General features: G+C 60.4%; 2 protein-coding genes across 24 annotated transcripts in view; one reads left to right on the top strand and one right to left on the bottom strand.

The window, feature by feature from the left end:
* NRXN2 (neurexin 2) overlaps positions 1–5,206 on the top strand; it is a 106,742-nt gene extending 101,536 nt beyond the window's left edge. For 15 of the 23 annotated variants that reach the window (XM_059146150.1, XM_059146107.1, XM_059146088.1 and 12 more), the window contains one exon: positions 3,124–5,206. In XM_059146150.1, coding sequence (XP_059002133.1) covers positions 3,124–4,010 — 887 coding nt within the window. In that variant the 3' untranslated portion in view covers positions 4,011–5,206. The remainder of the gene's footprint in view (positions 1–3,123) is intronic. The other 8 variants (XM_059146232.1, XM_059146199.1, XM_059146189.1 and 5 more) reach the window with 1 other exon arrangement.
* Positions 5,207–8,925: 3,719 nt separating this feature from the next.
* On the bottom strand, positions 8,926–17,040 carry SLC22A12 (solute carrier family 22 member 12). Its single transcript, XM_059146266.1, has 10 exons — positions 16,304–17,040; positions 15,575–15,678; positions 14,957–15,111; positions 14,714–14,882; positions 12,245–12,368; positions 12,006–12,121; positions 11,136–11,350; positions 10,645–10,753; positions 10,255–10,458; positions 8,926–9,706 (listed from the first exon to the last, which is right to left on the bottom strand). The coding sequence occupies exons 1-10, from the start codon at positions 16,703–16,705 to the stop codon at positions 9,643–9,645; spliced, it is 1,662 nt and encodes a 553-aa protein (XP_059002249.1). The 5' UTR covers positions 16,706–17,040; the 3' UTR covers positions 8,926–9,642.
* Between the last annotated feature and the right edge of the window lie 1,545 nt (positions 17,041–18,585).

Genomic DNA, 18,585 nt, shown 5'->3' with positions numbered 1-18,585 from the left:
CCCTCCCCAAGTCTATCTGGGGGTGAGAAAGAGAATAGAAAGATAAGGTCTGTGCCCTGATTGGCCTGATCAGCCCCTCTAGGGCATGACGAGCCCCCTAGCATGGGACTCCTCCCTGGGCCCTAGGTATGGGCAGCCAGTTGAGGGACACAAGCCTGCCCAAGACAAGCCTGATCCTGAAGCTTCCAGGAGCTGCTGGTGGCCCCATGGAAGACGGAAGGTAGAGATGGCTGTAGGGGAGGGCTGGGGCCATGGAGCAAGGCGGTATCAGGGTGAACTCCACAATGCCTACTGTCTTAGGCCAGGAGAGAAAGGCCATTCAGAACCCAGTTGCTCTGGCCCATGAGAGGGGCTTCCATGCCATCCCTGGATATGAGGCACCGTGTTGGGTGCTAAGGAGATGGGCCTCAAGCCTTCCTGGAAGAGGAGGTATTTGGTTGGGCTTGACGGATGAGTGAGATAACCACAGGGGCAAGGCGTTCTCTGAACGGAAGGCAAAGTGCAGGAAGCGGGGAGGGGGTATGGCCCAGCAGGGAGGGGAACCCTGGCATCACTGGACACAGGCTGCCAGCCTCCCCCCAGGAGCTGAAGCGGAGTGTTGTCCTTACCCAGGGACCAGGGTGCTGGGCTGTCCGTAGTGGGTCCAGAGCTCAGGAGGGGCCAGAGGGACAAATTGCTCATCCATAGGCTGGAGGTCTGTGGGAGCCCGGCCTTGGCCTCGCCCTGGGCCTGGAGCCCAATACTTTAATTTTATAGATGAGGAAACTGAGAAGAGAGAGAGAAGCTTGTCCACAGTCACACAGCGTGGCCTCCTGGGTTAGCAACTGAGCTAAGAGTCAAGCAGATTATTGCGGGCATGGGGAGGGGGAATCAGACCATTCCAGGCTCCTTGAGAGACTCGGCCCTAGTGACCTTGGGAAGTCCTGCCCACCCCAGGCCTCTGCATCCTCCTCCATAAAAGACCGATGTTGGACAGTCCCAGCTCCACAGGACCTGCTTGTCTGCTTTTGGCTCAGTTTCTCAGTGAGGCAGAGCCCCAGGAAGGCCAGGTGCCCTGGGGCTTCACAGTCTGGGGTGAACCCTCGCCCAGGGGGAGAGTGGAGTCTGGTGGGAGGAGCAGCCTGAGGAGCTCGGCAAGCTACAAGTTCAATGGCAAGATCTTGGCTGTGGCTGGCTGGCGTGGCCAAGGACAGCACTGCCCGGTTGCTGGCGCTTGGGATGTGAACATCAGCAGTGTTTGAACAGCAAGCGCAGACCCTGGCGGGCTTAGAGTGCAGGAGGATGTGGCAGTGGCAGGTGGCTGGCTTGGCTGCAGTGGGGCCCTGGGATACTTCTAAAGGAGGGGGTAGGGGGTTGTGGAGTCATGAAAACCACACCCTGCAGAGACCAAGGTTAGGGCAGGGCTTGGGTGGAGGGAGAGCTAGAGAGGAAAGCTTCAGCCCCAACCAGACCTAGAGGTGCCCCCTCTAAGAGGAGGAAGACTTCCCCTCAGCCGCTTAGAGCCAGATTCCTGCTGGCTCTACCCCACACCAGTGGGTTGCAGTATTTGGGAAGGGGTAGTAGGCTGATGGGAGTCGTAGTTGTTGACCCAGGGGCTGATGGGAATTGTAGTCCTTATCCCTCCAAGAGCTAATGGGAGTTGTAGTTCCCACCCTTTAGGGCTGATGGGAATTGCAGTTTATGCCCAGAGTACCTCAGTTATAAGACCTAGGGAGAGAGGAGACCTAATCACCCCCCACAAACCTTGCCCACTAGTGTCCCCTCGCCCCAACCCTGCCCGGGGCCCTGTATTAGCAAGTGCTTCCTTCCCAGATGGCTGTGTATGTATTTTCTTTTCTTTTTTTGCTTTCTTCTTCTTTCCGTTGTTTTATTATTGTTTGAACAATAATAAGAGGGCCAGAGGCAGTCAAGCCCTGGTCAGGTCCTGGCGGCCCATGGGGGTTCTGGGGAGGGGGAGGGGGGAAGCCAGTGGGGGTCAGAGGTGGAGGGTGAAGAAAGAGAAAGTCGGGGAATTAGGGTTAGCTCAGGACTCACGTGTCCCAGTCCACTTCCCTCCCTCATTCCCACCCCCTCCCCACCTCCCTGCCTCTACATGGCTTCTCACCACCTTGCCCAAAGTCCTATGGGACAGGACCCTTCTCCAGTGTGTCTGTCTCCTCCTTGCCCGCTCTTTCTCATGAACCTTGTCGCCTCCCACCGTCAAGTTCTCATATTCCCATGGCCGGCCAGCAGTTAGCCTTCAAAGCTTCCCATGATCATCCCCTCTCAAGTCCTCTCACCCATGTAGCTGCCAGCCATGAACCTCTTCCCCCAGCCCTCCTTTCCGCTGCCCCCACACACACGCTGACACCAAGTGGCGGTAACAGGTTCTCAATGCCAGCCTGCACTGTGAAGATTTTAGCTTTGTGTTTAATGAGGGGGAGAGGGCACAGTGAGGGAGGAGAGAGAGTATTCAGGAGGAAGCAAGATGTCCAGGGAGAGAAGAGTGAGGGAGGGAGATACCAAACAGATAGACAGAAAACGTGGTACGGAAAAGTTGTTTTTTTCTTATTTTTTCCGGGAGAACCCGCTTACACAGCTCTGTTTGTAATTTTTTTCTTCATGCTAAAATCACACGGCCTATTTGTTGATGTAAGTTGCCTGAATTCCGTGGTATGCTATCTTCTTTTTTAAAAACAAAAGAAAAAAAAAAAAAAGCAAAAAAAGAGAAATATCTAGAAAAAAAAAAAAAACCCTAAAAGATACTGTTGTTAGGTTTGTTTAAATGCTGCTCTTGTATCTGTTTTTAAGCCTTAAACCGGTAGAGTTGTTTTTTTTTTTTTTCTGTTTCTTTTCGATTTCCTTTTCCTTTCTGTTCCTTTTGGTTTCTTAAGACAAACAAAAGACCAAAACCCAGTGAGCCACAGAGCCCGTGCGTGGGTCGCCCAGGGCATTTGAGCCGCTGCCCGCTTAAAGCGCAGTGCTCCGGCCGGCTGGCGGGCGGGCGCGGCCCGCTCTAGTCTCCGCCAAAGCCAATTGGAACCGATTTGGGTGTGTGAGGCTGTTGTTTCTCTCTCGTGCCGGCCGCCTGCACCCTGGGCCCTCGCTGACACCCTGTTTTTTCTCTTCTCTCTCTTGTTCTAGGAGGAGAGTTAATATTGCCCATTATCACGGAGGACTCCTTAGATCCCCCTCCCGTGGCCACCCGGTCCCCCTTCGTGCCCCCACCCCCCACCTTCTATCCTTTCCTCACGGGCGTGGGCGCCACCCAAGACACCCTGCCCCCGCCTGCGGCCCGCCGCCCGCCCGCCGGGGGCCCGTGCCAGGCCGAGCAGGACGACAGCGACTGCGAGGAGCCCATCGAGGCCTCCGGCTTTGCGTCCGGGGAGGTCTTTGACTCCAGCCTCCCCCCCACGGACGACGAGGACTTTTACACCACCTTCCCCCTGGTCACGGACCGCACCACCCTCCTCTCGCCCCGCAAACCCGCTCCCCGGCCCAACCTCAGGACAGATGGGGCCACGGGCGCCCCCGGGGTGCTGCTGGCCCCCTCCGCCCCCGCCCCCAACCTGCCTGCGGGCAAAATGAACCACCGAGACCCGTTGCAGCCCTTGCTGGAGAACCCCCCCCTGGGGCCCGGGGCCCCCACGTCTTTCGAGCCGCGGAGGCCCCCTCCCCTGCGCCCCGGCGTGACCGCCGCCCCCGGCTTCCCCCGTTTGCCCACAGCCAACCCCACGGGGCCTGGGGAGCGCGGCCCGCCGGGCGCCGTGGAGGTGATCCGGGAGTCCAGCAGCACCACGGGCATGGTGGTGGGCATCGTGGCGGCGGCGGCGCTCTGCATCCTGATTCTCCTCTATGCCATGTACAAATACCGCAACCGCGACGAGGGCTCCTACCAGGTGGACCAGAGCCGGAACTACATCAGTAACTCGGCCCAGAGCAACGGGGCCGTGGTGAAAGAGAAGGCCCCGGCCGCCCCCAAGACGCCCAGCAAGGCCAAGAAGAACAAAGACAAGGAGTACTACGTCTGAGCCCCGGCGCCGCGCCCACTGCCAGCTGCGCCCCTCCCGGGAGGGCCCGGGACAAGGGTGCAGCCCTCTCCCTGCTGGAGCTCTGGGGACCCGCTCCCTGGCTGCCTCAGACTTCTCTCACGAAGAGGAAACGCAAAAAAAAACAAAACAAAACAAAACAAAAAAAACCAACAAAAAAACAAAACAAAACAAAACAAAAAAAAAAAAAAGAAAGAAAGAAAGAAAAAAGAAAGGAAAGAAAAAATGAAAAGAAAGAAAAAAAATGAAAAGAAAGAAAGAAAAAAGAAAAAAATAGAAAAGGAAACCCCGTGCTCGTCCCCTTCCTCCGACGGTCCAGTGAGGCGGCGCTGTCAGTCCTGGGGCTGTCTGTCCCTCTCCGCTCTGCGCCCGCCCCGGGCAGGGCACGTGCTCACAGCCCTGGGTTGATTTATTTTTTTAAGGGGGGAGGGTAGTTTTATTTTGGTGGGGTTGGGCGGGAAGGAAGGCTGGGGGTTTTGTAAAGTGTCCACTACTCGTCTTGTTCATTTCCTCCATTTTTCTTCCTCCCTTGGTTCCTCCTGCCTTCCTTCTCTTCCCAAGCCCTCCGGCCCCCATCCCAGGCTTGCTGTGTCTCTCTGTCCCCTCCCTCCCTCTCCACCACTTCTTCTGTGTGTCTGGTTTCTCCCTTTCCTACCTTTGGGTTTCCAGAGTCGGTGGGAGAAGGGCGGGCGGGTGGGCCCAGTGGCCCAGCGGGAGGGGAGCAGGGACGGGGCGGGGCAGTGGGGTGGCCCCCCCAAGCGCCCCCGACTCTGCCCACCAGGAGGAGGCGCTGGCCTGGTGCCGCCCAGGGAAGGGGCTCGGGGCCTGGAAAGGCCTGTTGTGTTGTGTGCCGCCGGGCGACGTGCATTGATGGGGAAGCTGCTGGAGGAGCAGGGGTGGGGGGGCGGGTGGGAGGGGAAAGGCAACTGCAGATATATATTAAAGACAAATTATCTAGATACCGCGAGCAGCAGCCTGTGGCACCCGTTGGGCGCGGGCATCAGGGAAGAGAGAGAGCCGGGCATTGCCCGCTGACTGCTGGGGTCACTTCTCTGCCCACGGGCTCCCTGCTCCCCCAGTTTTTTTTCTCTCTTTGTTAACAAATGTGTCTGAGTCTTGGAAAACACCCCAACCCCGGAAATGTGTGGGAAAAGAAAACAAAAACTTTCCAAATCCAACGGTCCTGTGCAGTTTTTTGGGGGATGGGTACTGTTGGGACATCGGTCCTGGCTCTGTTCTGGGGTTTGGGTACAAACTGGCCAGTGAGAGCTGGTAAGTAGCCTCCAGAGTTTTGGGCTGATCACGGTTTGGGGTTCCTGTCTTTGTCTCACCCTCATGTCCCTCCTGGCCTGAGGATGGGGCTGCGGACCAGCTGGTGGGTGGCCTGGGACAGCCCAGCCACCTGAGAGCCTCAGGACAAATCCCCAGAGGCAAGAGCGTCATGTTGCCCCCTAGTGGTTAAAGTGTGTCTATGCTGCCTGTGCGTGGGTCTTGCAAGAGCCCTGGGGTTTCTAAAGCCATTGGGGAAGCTGGTGTTATTCCCGGGTGACAAGAGCTTCAGTGGCTGAGTGTGCATTGACCCCCCTAGTTCTGCCTAATTCCAGAGTCTCTGCTTTTTCTGCATCTCTAAGGATTTGGATCCTATCATTTGTAGCCCTTCCCCCACCCCCCCAACCTCCAGCTCCAGAACCTCCCCCTCCCAGGTGTTTGCTCCTTCCTGGAGACACTGAACAGGGCCACGGTCCCAAACACACTGCAAGGCCTGTCTGTATTTGCTAAGCTCAGTGGCAAGGAGTAGAAACTTACGGCGAGGGCTATACGTACCTGAGGCCCCGGGCCTATGGGCATTCTCTGGGGAGCAGAGTGTGGGAAGTCCTCATCTCCCACGTGGCAGTGGTGGATGGCCACGCCACTGGACACAGGAGCCATGACTCAGCCCTGCTTCTGCCACTCGGGTCTCCTCCACTTTGTGCTGGGGGATCTCACCTCCTTCTGTCTCTGCTTTCTCGTGCCTTTGGCTGGCCATCACCCTTCACCCCTCGGGTCTGCTTCTTGAGCTTCCAAACACAGGTGGCTCTGTCGCCGGCCAGTTCCCTCTTGCAGCTTCCAGCTCACAAGTCCAGCCCATGTTTAGGCGTGGATCCCTCTCAGGGTCCCTGGGCTTGATGTCCACAGGAGCTGGGGCTCCCCCGCTCCAGCTCCCCATTCCCATCAGGGAATGAAGCTTTTGCTTGAGGATCCTCCTTAACATGGGGTGTTTCCCCGGGGACCTTTGAGAGCTCTTCCCCAGACTCATGTCACTGGCCGGAGAGTGGGCTCTCCTGTAGCCACCCCCCAGGTGTGGATTTCCATAGACTTTGCCTCTCCTTGCCCTTCTGAACCAACCACCTGGGGAGGCATGGGCTCTGCTCGCCCCCCGCTGCTCACAGTCTTGGAAACTGAGGTCAGCTCTAACCCCCGCTGTGGAAGCCAGGGGGAGGCCCTGACTCAGGGCAGTCTTGCCAGGACATCCTGTCCCTATGCCAGAGACGATCTTGCGCCCGGGTCTTTGACGGCGGCTGCTCTCTCTGTCCAAGGGATGGAAACATCTCAGTTTCCTCTGTCCCATCACCGCTAGCCAAAGAAAACAAAAAGAAACTGGCAGGAGTTCCATGGTGCCAAGAAGGGACCATTCTTTTCCAGAAATTTCTAGAATTGTCCTAAACAGTCTATCAGAGTAAGGGACCGGAAAGAGGGACAGTGCAGGAGTTGGAAGAACAGGTCCCGGTCTTGCTCACTGCCATGTGGCTATAGGACTGGGTGTTTTCCTCTCTGTGTTGGGAGCTAAGAGCTCCTATGAGGACTTGGTTTTAAGAGGAGAGATTTCTGGACTCTACCATGGACTCAGTTTATCCGTCTGTGAGATATGGTCTCCTCAGTCTCAGCTCCTTCGTCTGGGTATCTGGTGTTGAACTTAACACTGGGCCTGAGCTGAGCTTCTTGGGGTCTGGCTGGCCTGGCAGTGACCCCTAGGAGTGTGCAAACAGCATCTGGGGGTGACTGGAACTCCAGGAACCTCACTCTTGGACACATGGTACTTGCAAGGATATGTCAGGGGAGTCCACTTGGGGAGGATCAAGGACAGAGTTGAGGAGGAAGCTCCAAGTGGGGTCTAGCTGATACCTTGACCTTGAAGACCACGCAACCCCCCAGGGGAAGGAACACGAGCTCAGCCAGGGCTGGAACCCTTCTGGGAGGACATCCCTTTCCTGGATCCCTTTCGTCTCTGGAGCCGAAGGAGCCTGCATTACCCTCCCCACACCCCCTTCTGGGAGAGCTGCAGGCCTGGCTGGAGATAGGAGAATGGCTGGAGAGGGTCCTGAACCACTGTCCTGTCCCCAGTGCCTGAGGCCTCTACTGCCATGGGGGGAATGAGCCTGTGGGGGTAGTTGATGGGTTCTTCCCACACCCAGTTCCCATGGCTCTTCCATTGCAGGGTGCTGCTGCCACCTCTGGGCTCAGGATATACCTGTGGGGAGCATCAACAGAGAGGGTGTGGCCCAAGGCCTGCTGTTTGTGTGACGGTGTCCAGCTGGAAAGCGGGTCTGTGACCACTGCCAGGAGGGTCCCCACTCCACCATGGTGATGACACCCCCTAGCTGCCCGAGAGGGGTGGGGCCCTGGAACCTCCCAGGTTCCGGGTCCTGTTGAGTTCAGTGAGGGGAGGACATGTTGGAAGCAGGTAGGTCCTGGGTTCTAGAAGACTGGGACCCCCTGGAAGGGCCAGGAGCAAGTCTGCTCTGAATGTGGGCAGAGGGGTAGCTCTGACCACTTGGTGAACCAGAGAACACTCTAGGGGAGAGGGGGAGCCATTTCTCACCAGCCCTGTGTTCTCTCTTCTGGAAGCTTCTGGACACCAGGGGTCCCCAAGAATGCCGAGCAAGGCTAAGGAAGTAGCTGGGGCTCAGCTGGGCAGCAGGCAGACAGGACCAAAAGTTCCAGGCAGGCTGAGACAAACTTGCCTTTGGGCAGCTTTACAAACGGGATCCCCACTGCCTTTGTCCTGGGGTTCTGCACTGAGGGGCAGCCTGTGATGGCTGAAAGACATGATCCCAACCTCTCTTCCCCTGAGAGGCCCCTGGGCTGTGCTAGAAAGACCAGGCCAGTGAGTGATCCTGTCTCCCGGGGGCAAGGAGCAGCTTTCTGTTTTTCTGCTCATCTGCGTGTACGAGCACAAGTGTTCCCATCACTGGTGTGTGTGTGTGTGTGTGTGTGTGTGTGTGTGTGTGTGTTTGTGCACGTGCGTGTGTGTCAGGGCATAGCCCTTCGTGGAGCTGCCCAGAAAACAGTGACCCAGGCAGAAGCAGAGGTCACCTGAGCACAGCTATGGGGTGGTGGGGACCCCGAAGGGTCGCAGATGGCTTCTGCCTACACCCACGTTTGTGTTTGGGGGCTCGGGTGTCCACCACCTTCCATCTGAGCCCTTGTCTGGGGTTTTCCTGTAAGGGGTGCCAGGGGACTCCACGGGGCCCTGGCTGGTTCTGAGAGCGAGGTGTCAGCTTCAAGAGGCTTCACTGGCTGCCCGGTTTTACAGTCTGAGGCCTGGGGGGGAAGGGGATGTCGTAGCCAGGGCTCTGGAGACCGGGGCTGAGCTCTTGCTTCTCTGCTCCCAGCTGCAAGTCACAGACAGTCGCTTTCTCTGAGCCTTACTTTCCCATCTGTAAATTGGGCTGTCTTCCTTGAAGGGTTTGGGAAAAGATAAGGCGATGCCTTGGGTACCAGGGGGATGCCCAGTGCACAACAGGCTGGAAAGGGCCGACGCTTTGGCCTGGGAAAGGGCCAGCCCCTTGAGGAGCTCCCCAGAACTCTCCACCTTTCCCACCATCCCCACCCCTGACGGCTCATCCCTGGAGTCAGCTGGGGGCTGTCATTGTTCCTTTATTTCCTCTTTTGTCTCCCTCAAACCAGGGGGCCTCCTGCCAGGCTCTGTGTGGGAGCTGGGGCCAAGGGGTTAGCAGGCCACCCTAACCCTCTGGGCATGTCGAGGCTGGCCGGGTGGGGCTCTGGTGCGGGGCCAGGACTGCGGGTAAGGATTTCACTATGGCCTCGGGCTGGACCCTGGCCATATGGTGGAGGCCATTGCCATGGGTCTGGGAGGGACTCAGTCAGGTAGAGGAGGGGTGGGGAGGATTGGCTCTGTGGCTGCAGTGTGGAGAAGGGGACCGGAGGCCAGCACTGTCTTTTGGGAACTGCTGAGGATCTGAGACTTGTGCGGGGCTCTGGGGCCAGCGCGAGGAGCTGGGGAAGTTTTGACCTTGGGTGATGATGCCGTCCGAGCTTGGAGGGGGGCCGTGGGCCGCTGAGGGCCGTGAGCAGTGGGGAGGGGAGCGGGGGGTGACAGCTTCCCAGGGTCCCTGCTCCTTCTCGCAGTCACGAGGGAGAGTCCTGTGAGGGTGCACAGGGCAGCCGGCAGCCAGAAGCCATCCTCTTGGGCTTTCTCTGTGGAAGGTGGCTTCTCAGGCAGAGAGAGGCCGCCCCTGCGTCCTCTTCTAGAGATGGGGGCCTTTGCGGTCCTGCCTTCTCCAAAGGAGAGAAGTGCCCCTCCCCGTGTCACTTTGCAGAATTCCCGGGAGGCTTAAAAGTGTGTGGATTTCAGGACAGTGGGTCCTGGAGCGCTGTGCGACGTCTTCTTTACCGCCCTGTTCAGACACGAAGGACAAGAGGCTTTTGTCTCCTGGGTGCAGCGTGACCTCTGAGCCCTGCACTGTGGCCCTCCTGAGGACTGGGGCAGGACTCCTGCCCTGCTCTCCCGAGCCCAGGAAGGAGCTTCCTGAGAGCGTCCTGGGGAGGGGGTGACGATGACAGCCCTGCCAGCCATCCAGGGGTTTCAGCAGGAGAGTCTGGGGCCTATGAGGCCACCCAACAATGCCCATCGCACCCTTGGCCCTCCCCCTTCCGAAGGACTACACACATCCTTCCCCTTGACCTCTTGTAAGGTGGAGCGGAGGGCGGGCCAGCCATCAGGGCTTCAGATGGTAGCATGAAGGGCCGGAGACCGAGTCCACAGTGTCAGCCAGGAGACCCAGCCTTTGGCCTCCCCCCTCCCACAGATGTACGATGTGACTGAGCCAGACTTCTGTGTCCTGTCTTCTCCCTCTGCCCAGGGGAGGGGGTGGGGGGCAGGGCTGCCCCATTCGGGGCTTCCCTGGGGGTACAAAGAAGGTGGCCCCGGGTGGAGTTCACTCACTGGTTCTGCACATCTTGAATGGTGTCGGGCAGCGGCAGACTCTGGGTCTCCGGGAGCAGGAGAGCAGCCAGGCCGCTGAGCACAGGCACCCCGCCGTACAACAGCAGGGGCAGTGCGCGCCCGTGGATGGCCAGCAGCCGGACCAAAGGCCCCAGGATCGCTCCCCCACGGGCTGCCATCTGGCCCAGCCCCACCGCGGTCATCCTGTCATCGCAGACACACCGGTGAGGGCCCCCCCACCCCCTGTACAGGGTGGCTCAGGGGTCCAGGCTGAGCCGGGACGCACCTGGGCGGCCCTGAGACCACGTGGAAGGGAGATGGCGGTGGGAACGGCCAAGGCTGGGGAAGGCTGTCCCCACCGTGCCCTCCCAGCCCCGGGCACCCCCTTACCTGAGGACGGTGGGGAAGAGCTCCCCGGTGTAGATGCTGGCGCACGTGAAAGCAGCCCCCACACTCCCAAGCCCCAGCACGGCCAGGGCTGAACGCAGGGCCCTCATCTCTGTGGACAGAGATGGGCTTAAGCGAAGCCGGTGGCAGGGGCCCCGAGGTCAGATGGGGGCTCTCTCCAGCCCAGGCCCCTCTCCGACCTCCCAGTGTCTGTGACTCAGCTCGACCTGGGTGTCCCCAGAGCACGTCCCGAGGGACCTCATGGCTACATTCACTGTCACCAAATTGCCGCCCACCCTGACACCCGGAGCCAGACCCCGGGAACACTCCTGGCCCCCTGCTCCCCACCGTCTCCCTGCACTCGGGCTCTGAGCCATCTCTCCCGGAAGCCCTGGCAGCCTCCTTCCTAACTGGGCCCCAGCTCTGGTCCAGCGCCCTCTGTTCCTGGCTCAGCGCCCCCAGGTCGGGAAGCCTCGCGCCCCTGCCATGCTCACTGAGGGGCACGAGCGTGTTGGCCAAGACGCAGAGTCCTGACAGCACCAGGGACCCGGCCTGGGTGGGCCGGCGGCCCAGACGGTTCAGCAGCAGCAGGGTGACTATCTTGGCCGGGATGTCCACGACCCCGATGAGGACCTGGAGCAGGAAGATGTTGCTACCCAGAGCCTGCAGATCCAGGGCCAGGCCGTAGAAGGTGAAGCCAAAGGCGAACCTGCGGTGGGGGCCGGTCGCATCAGGCTGGGGAAGAGCTGCCCAACGGCTCCTGTGTTCCCAGACCTATTTCCACCCTCCTCCAGCAGGCTCCGTGTAGCGGTGGGGTGGCCTCTGTAGACCACCTTTCCCTGGGCCTCTCTGTGAGGTTCGGCCAATGGGGAGCCCTGATGGGAGGCACAGGTGCACCGGCCCAGGAAGCCTGGGTGGGATATTCCCTCCTCCCTCCCTCTGGGTGCCACATCCTGTCCCGTCCATGCCTGCGGCTTCTGCTGAGTGTGTCTTTCCCCCTGTGACCTCAGCGGTGCCAGTCCTTGCAGGGTGGCACTGACTCTTGGGCTCTGATAATCCCCCTCCCTCCGCCCTGACCCCTCCAGACCAGGCAGGTGGGCGCTCTCCTTCCCAGCTGGCTGGGTGGTTCAGTACCCGCCCCCCAACTTCCTCCTGGAGCCTGACCACTAGAGGGGAGGTGGCCGTGCTGGCAGGACCGTGGGCCGACAGGGGAGTCATTAGAGGCCCCTTGACTGGATGCCAGCCAGAGCCCTGATTCCAGGGTCTCCAGTGGGGGGATGGAGGGTGCCAGGGACAGCCCGAGGCAGGCCAGAGGCAGAGGCTGGGGTGCCAGGCAGGGCGGGGTGGAAGGGGCGTCCGTCTACCAGCACAGAGTGGAGGCGCAGGTCCGCAGGCGCAGTCCAGGCGTGCAGATCAGGGTTCCCAGGCTGGGGGGGGCCTGGCTCGCACTCAGCTCCTCCTGCATGGTTGACAGCAAGACCTGCAAGGGTGGGGTGGGGGCGCCCCGTCAGCACTGGGAGCCCTGCGCCAGCCCTCCTCCCCCTGGCCCTCCTCCTCGGGGGGCTGGGCGGGGGCAGGGACAGGGTCCAAGGGTTGAGCTCACCTCGGTGGTCAGCGCATCCTCCACCTCCCTCTTCCCGTTGATGGCGGCCACCCTCCGCAGCTCCCGCAGGCCCGGCTCCAGCCTGCCTGTGATGAGAAGCCATCGGGCAGACTCTGCCAGCCACCTGCAGGGGGCGGGGGACGGGGGGCGGGGGGGGGGGGGACATGGGAGGAGACACTGCCAGTGGCTCCCAGGGCCTGGCCCGCAGCCTCACTGCCCCTCTGTCTCCTTCCGTCCCCGGGGGTGGTATCACTGGTGCCCACAGGCCCCAGGCTCCCGGAGGCCACGCCATGTGACACCCTCCTCTCCCTATAGGCCACCCTTTCTGCCTTTTTCCTTCTCCCTCTCGGATTGTGGAGGCCCTGTCCCCCACCAACAACCCGGTGGCCTTTCGCTTGCCTCACCTGGTAACCAGGCCTGGAAGAACCCGTGTGCCGTAAGGACCCCCCAGTGGTTACAGGACAGCAGACCTGTGAGATCCCCCCCACCCCGCCAGGGTCCCCTCCTGTCCTGGGCCTCCCTGCTGTCACACAGCCTTCTTGCTGGCTCCTCCCCCAGGGGCCCCTCCTTGCAAACAACTTCATGCCCAGCCAGGGGCTCAGGCCTGGGGCAGGGTCTTTGGTCCTGATGTCACCAGGCCCCTCCACCTGCCCCCAGGCAGCCACCAATTCCTGTCATCCTCCAGTACACCTTGCACCTGACCCCTCCCCACTGCCCTTGCCTCACTTTGGACCCTGTGGTCCATGCCAGGACGTTAGCGAACCCGACACATCCCAGCTCCCCCTCCTCACGCCAGGACTCAGCCCCTAACTCTAACCTCACCCCTGCAGCCCTCAACAGCAGCCCAGACTGCTTGTACCGGCCTAGCCCACTGAGTCCCCGGTCGTGCCCACTGCGCTCCACTGGCTCTTGCCTCCGGGCCTCTGCTCATGCAGGCCCCCCCCCAGCCAGGCCCCCCTTTCTCCCAGGAGCAGCAGCCAGGGGTGGGGCCGCCTGCTCCAAGTGTACAGGGCCCTGAGGTCCTCCAGGGTTGGCAGAACCAGGGAGAGAAGGGGGACCCAAGGCACACGTTAGAGTTGACAAGACCCGGTGACCTGCTGAACTTGAGGTGGGAGGGGGAGAGGGATGGGGAGGAGGTGTCATGGTGACCCTGACTCTGGGACCTGGTGGGTGGGGGCTGCTATCCCTGCTACAGGAGCCTTGGAACAGAGCCGGTGTGGGGGCGTGATGCCAAGACCCCGTCACGGAGATGTCACACAGCGGGTGGCAAACGGGAGGCTAGAGTCCCGGGAAGAAGCAGGACCCACGAGGGAATTTGGGGTCTGCAGCACATGGAGGGAGTCAGAGCTGGGGGCCCCCAATTGGGTGGCCTGGGAGAGAGCACTGGCACAGGAGCACCCCCCTCACCGCTGCAGGGGCCATGAGCCGTGCCAGGTGAGCATCAGCCTCAGACAGCCAGGAGGGGTGCCCTGGACTCCATTTCACTGACCTTCGCCCTTCGCCCTCCGCCCCCCACCCCCCGCCTCCACTCTGCTGGTATGGGGCTTAGCCCGCAGAAGGCCACCTGTCAGGCAGCACCATCTCCAGCCAGCGCGCCAGGTGTGGTTGTCTCCTGCTCTGGAGAGTGACTGCGAGTTAGGTGCTTAAGGCTCTGTTGTAAGAGCTTTGGGCTCCATCTCATTGGGCTTGAAGAGGTGCGTGAGTCAGCTCTCCTTCCAGTACAGGAGCCCTGGCCTCCCCTGGGCTTCTGCTGGCCTTCCCTCTGCAGTGACCACAATGGCCATGCAACTAAGTTGCTGGCTGTGTAGGTGAATGAGCCAGGCTCAGCTCTGCCCTAAAGGGCATCCAACCATCCATCCATCCATCCATCCATCCACTCACTAGTTTATCATCCATCCATCTCTCTCTGTCTGTCTGTCTATCCATTTCATCCATCCATCCAGGAGGCCATCCAACAAATATTTACTCCGCACCTACTCTGTCTCAGGAGCTCAGCAAGAGTCATGCCTGATTTATTTCAGGGCAGCGCAAGGGCTCCCTGACCACTCACACACGAGAGCCCGGTGTGGGTGCCGGGAGTCCCCTCTGACCACTGGGTCTCCATCCCTGTTCTTTAGTAACAAGGTCGGTACATAAGGCTGCCCGGGGTTGTGTGTGCGCACGTGTGCGCTGTATCTTTGCATCTTACCCTACACGTGCCAAGGCGAGCAGGAACTCAAGACGGAAAAGGGCCAAGAAGTGATGGGAAGGATGGGCCGGCAGAAGGATGAGTAGAGGAGGCGGCACTGGGAGCAGCAGGGAAGGGAGTGGCGCCGCCAGCACTTGGGTGAGCATCGTGGGCCGGTGGCCGTCAGTGGAGCCAGGCCCCTGGGCCTCCCGTCTGGCTGTGCTCCCGGCCTCCTGCACCCCCAGCCCTCTGCTCCCGGGGTGGGGGGGGGCAGGTCTCTGAGGAGGGGGGATGGCACCCACCAGGAGTACAGGAAGCAGAGGAAGAAGGGGGCGGAGACCGCCAGCTGCAGCAGGGCCCAGTCCCGCACACCGTAGGCCACGCCGCCCATCAGGACGTGGCCGAAGCTGAAGCCTAGGGTGTTTAGGGTCATCATCAAGGCTCGGGCACGTGCCGATGTCCACTCCATCACTGCAAGGAGACCACCAGGGTCAGCGGGGAGCCTGAGCCAGCCTTCCCTGCAGGGCCCGGGCCAGGGGACCTACGGAGCGTGCTGGTGTTCATCATGACGCCTGCCACGCCGAAGGCCGCCAGGAAGCGGAGCAGGCAGTACACGGGGAAGGTGGGTGCGAAGGCGGCGGCCGTGCCCGATACGGCCATCTGAAGGTAGTTCCAGGTCAGCACCAGCCTGCGCCCGAACCTGCGGGCACACAGACACACAGGTGGCTGGATCCACGGCGCCCCATAGCACTAGCCACGGGGCTCTGGACACCCCTGGTTTTGCCTGTCAGGCAGAGGTGGAAGGGACCTTAGTTATCCACCCACGGAAGGCTTGGCTGCACGGGCAGAGTCGCCAAAGTCCAGGCAGCTCTAAGGTGCGCTGGGCACAGAGGAGCCCCCTGCCAGCGGGAGCAGCACCGGAAGGCAGGCTCGGGGCTCAGCGGATTTCAGCAGTGAATGCGGGATCGGACAGATGACCCTCTCCAACCCCAGAGACTTGGGGAAGCCACGGCCCAGGGTAAGTCTGAGGCTCACCCAGCGCCAGAGCCAGGAGGTGTCAGGAGCGAGACCCATGCAGATGTTGTGGCTGGCAGCGGGGCGCTGTGGGAGCATGGGGGGCAGGGCGCGAGGGAAGGGGGGCTGCCAGAGCCAGGGGCACTCACCTGTCGGAGATGTGGCCACACACGGCAGCTCCCACCAGGATTCCTGACAGGTAGAGGGACTGGGCCATGGGCTTCAGGGCGTGGGAGTCACACACCAGGTCCCACTGGTGAGAGAGGAGTAGGAGCTGAGCCCGGAAGGGAGGGGGCGGAGGCGCTGGGTGGGAAGCCCCGTGTGAGCTAGGTGGGGGAGGGTGGCCTGCGGACCTCTAGGGTGGTAGGGCCGGGCTGTCACCCTGTTGTCCTCTGGTCCAGGGTCAAGCCCTCTCTAGACTTGTTTGCTCTCCCCTGAGGCACCCACTCTGCAGGGCGACCCTGAGCTGGGGCCTCGCCCCCACTCTCCTGGGCTTCTCTGGTTCTACAAAGAGCCCCCTTCCCCTTGCTGGGATAGGCTGCCCCTTCCTCTTGCCCAGATTTGACTGGACTCTGGGGGGAGGGGTCACCTGCCCCCTGACACAGGCGGTGGGGAGAGCTCCCTGAGTCACAGCTGATCAGGTCCAGCCCGGCTCTCAGCACCATCCACTCTTCCACAAGCCCAAGTCCCCTGCTGACTCCCCAGACTCCCCCTCTCCCGTAGGGCAGGAGATGTGCTGGAAGAGGGGCTGGAAAAGCACCTGTGGAGGAGGTGGGTCCCTCCCAGGACTGGGCCATTCTGAGTCCAGCCAAATAGGAGCTCTGACCTTGGCTTCTCAAGTGCCGGGACTCAGGGAAGGTGTCAGGAGAGGCTCTTACCTTGGCCACGATGGTGGAGGTGAAGGTGCTGCGGTCGTAGACCCAGCCGTCCACGCACGGCTCCGTGGCAACCTGGCTCCAGTTGGTGGCCGTGGCGTTGGGGTCCAGGAGCTGCCACTGTGGTTGGCGGAAGCGGCGACACTGGTGGGGTTCATGGTTGGGTCCCGGTGGGATAGAAATGGTCAGGAGGTCCTTGGGGCCCAGGGCCCCAGGGACACTGGCCTGGGCAGTGCTGTTGTCCAGGAGGGGCACCCAGCAGCGGTGGTTGGGCACGGCGGCCGAGAAGTTCTCCAGCATGCTCTGAGTGGTCAGCCACACAATGGGGACCACCAGAGCCACCATCTGGAGAACCTGGAACCTACCCAGGCCACCCACTTGGTCCAGGAGCTCAGAAAAAGCCATGGAGCCCACTCGGGGGGACCAGTGGAGTGCCCACCTCACAGAAGCTGGCCCAGGGCCAAGGAGCCGATGCAGGGAGGTTGTTTCTCCCACAGCAGCACCTGCTTCATCAGCCAAGAAGTCTGGAGCATGGCAGAGGCCACCCTCCTCGCTGACTCTGGGTCAGGGTTCTTCGGAAGTCTGTCCAGCAACGGTCACTCGTGGTGGCTCTGACTGGGACCAGGAGCTGTGAGGTGTGATCCTGAAGCCACCAGCATCCTTCCAGAGATGCAGCTGGCCCCAAACCTCCAGGAGAAGCTGGTTATAGGAAGCAGGGAACATAGAGACTGAAAGCACCCAGACTGGAATTAAACTGTGACCAGGTGACATTTACGGAACAGGGGTCAGAAATCAGTCAAAGTTTAACCCAGCTCTGAGGGAGGCCCAGGGGCAGAGCACAGTGGTTCCTGCCTGGCGGGGAGGCCTGGCCAGGGACACCTGGTCTCTGACAGGTGTGGGGGACGCTTTGGCAGGGCTGCTGCTGTCCCCCAGCATCCCTGCCCGCCTCACAGTGGGGACTATCCAGGGCTCATGCAGAGAGCTGCTGGCCGGGGACCTTACTGATCCTGGGACTGGTGTGAGCCAGGAGTGACATCTGTGGGCTTCAAGGACTTCAGCTTGTGTGTGTATGAGGGGGGGTGCTGGGCCCAAGTCAGCCACCTGCACCCCCACCTCCCCCGATGTGGCCCTGCCCTCCCCTGCCCTCTACCTTCCCCTCTGTTGTCTGCTGCCACTGATGCCCATGCTCCTTAGCTGTCCCTCTCTCTGAGCCCTTCACAGGGCTCTGCCGCGTCAGCAGATGTGTGTGTGTGATGTGTGGCAGCTGGGGGAGGGGCAAGGGAGCAATCATGGTTTCCCAGCCATTTCTTCTCCTGCGCTTTGAGGTATGAGGCCCCCTATTTCAGGAGTAACTCCCTTCCCCTGGCTTTCTGTCTTGCCCACCCTCCCTCTGCCCGTCCATACAGCACACCAGGTACAACCTCTTTGCCTTCCTGGCCTCTGTGCCCCAACTCCCCCCATCACTTCCCCAGTGTCCCCTGGGCCAGCTTAATGGGCTCCCATCCTTGCTCCTGTCCTTGCCAATGCTCCCAGCCTGGGCTCAGCTTTGGGCCACATCCTATAGACACTACAAGTGCCTCCTCCTCCAGGAGGCTCTGCTGGCTTATTCCTGCTGTCCTCCTGGGCTCTAAGTCAGGAGTGGAGCCCCATCTTCGCACTGGCCTGCACCCTTCTATCACTGTCCGACTGGTCCCATTTCCAGCCAGGTCCTGGAGGGCAGGGAGACTTCCGTAGGGTGTCTTTGGGATCAGCACGGATTTGGACAGCAGGTGCAGGCCTGCTGGTTTTCATAGCAACTTCTTTTTTTCTTTTTTTTTTCCCCGAGGATCAAATCAACATATACACCTTCTGGAAATTTCAGAAAATATGGAAAGGTACAAAGAAAACAAAGATCAGTCCTAAACTCAGTAACCAGGGATCGGCACTGTTGACACTTGGGAGTAAATACATCAGGAGCCTGCTCTGGTCATTTGCACATTCAGCTTCTTCATTCTGGGCTGCAAACCAGCCTCAACCTCTCCTCTTGTAAAACCCAAACAAAAAGCCTCTGACTTTAACTAGCGATTCTAACCTGTTCACATTTATTGGAATTACTGTCATGTGTGGACTTCTGGTATGTTTTCGTCTTTGCCGTATTTTCCCTTTACATCTTGGTTTCCTTGTTGCTATTGTCTACTGAACCCACTGCATTTTCTTGCTCTATTTTTCTTCTGTCTTGGTTGGGCGATGGCACATGGCATTTCAGTTAGCCTTCTATGGGAGCAGAGCCTCCCAGAGCTATTTTA

The sequence above is a fragment of the Mustela lutreola genome, chromosome 1, assembly GCF_030435805.1.
Source record: "Mustela lutreola isolate mMusLut2 chromosome 1, mMusLut2.pri, whole genome shotgun sequence".
Classification (NCBI taxonomy): Eukaryota; Metazoa; Chordata; class Mammalia; order Carnivora; family Mustelidae; genus Mustela; species Mustela lutreola.
The sequence above is the reverse complement of the archived record's forward strand: the minus strand, read 5'-3'. Positions and strand labels throughout refer to the sequence as shown.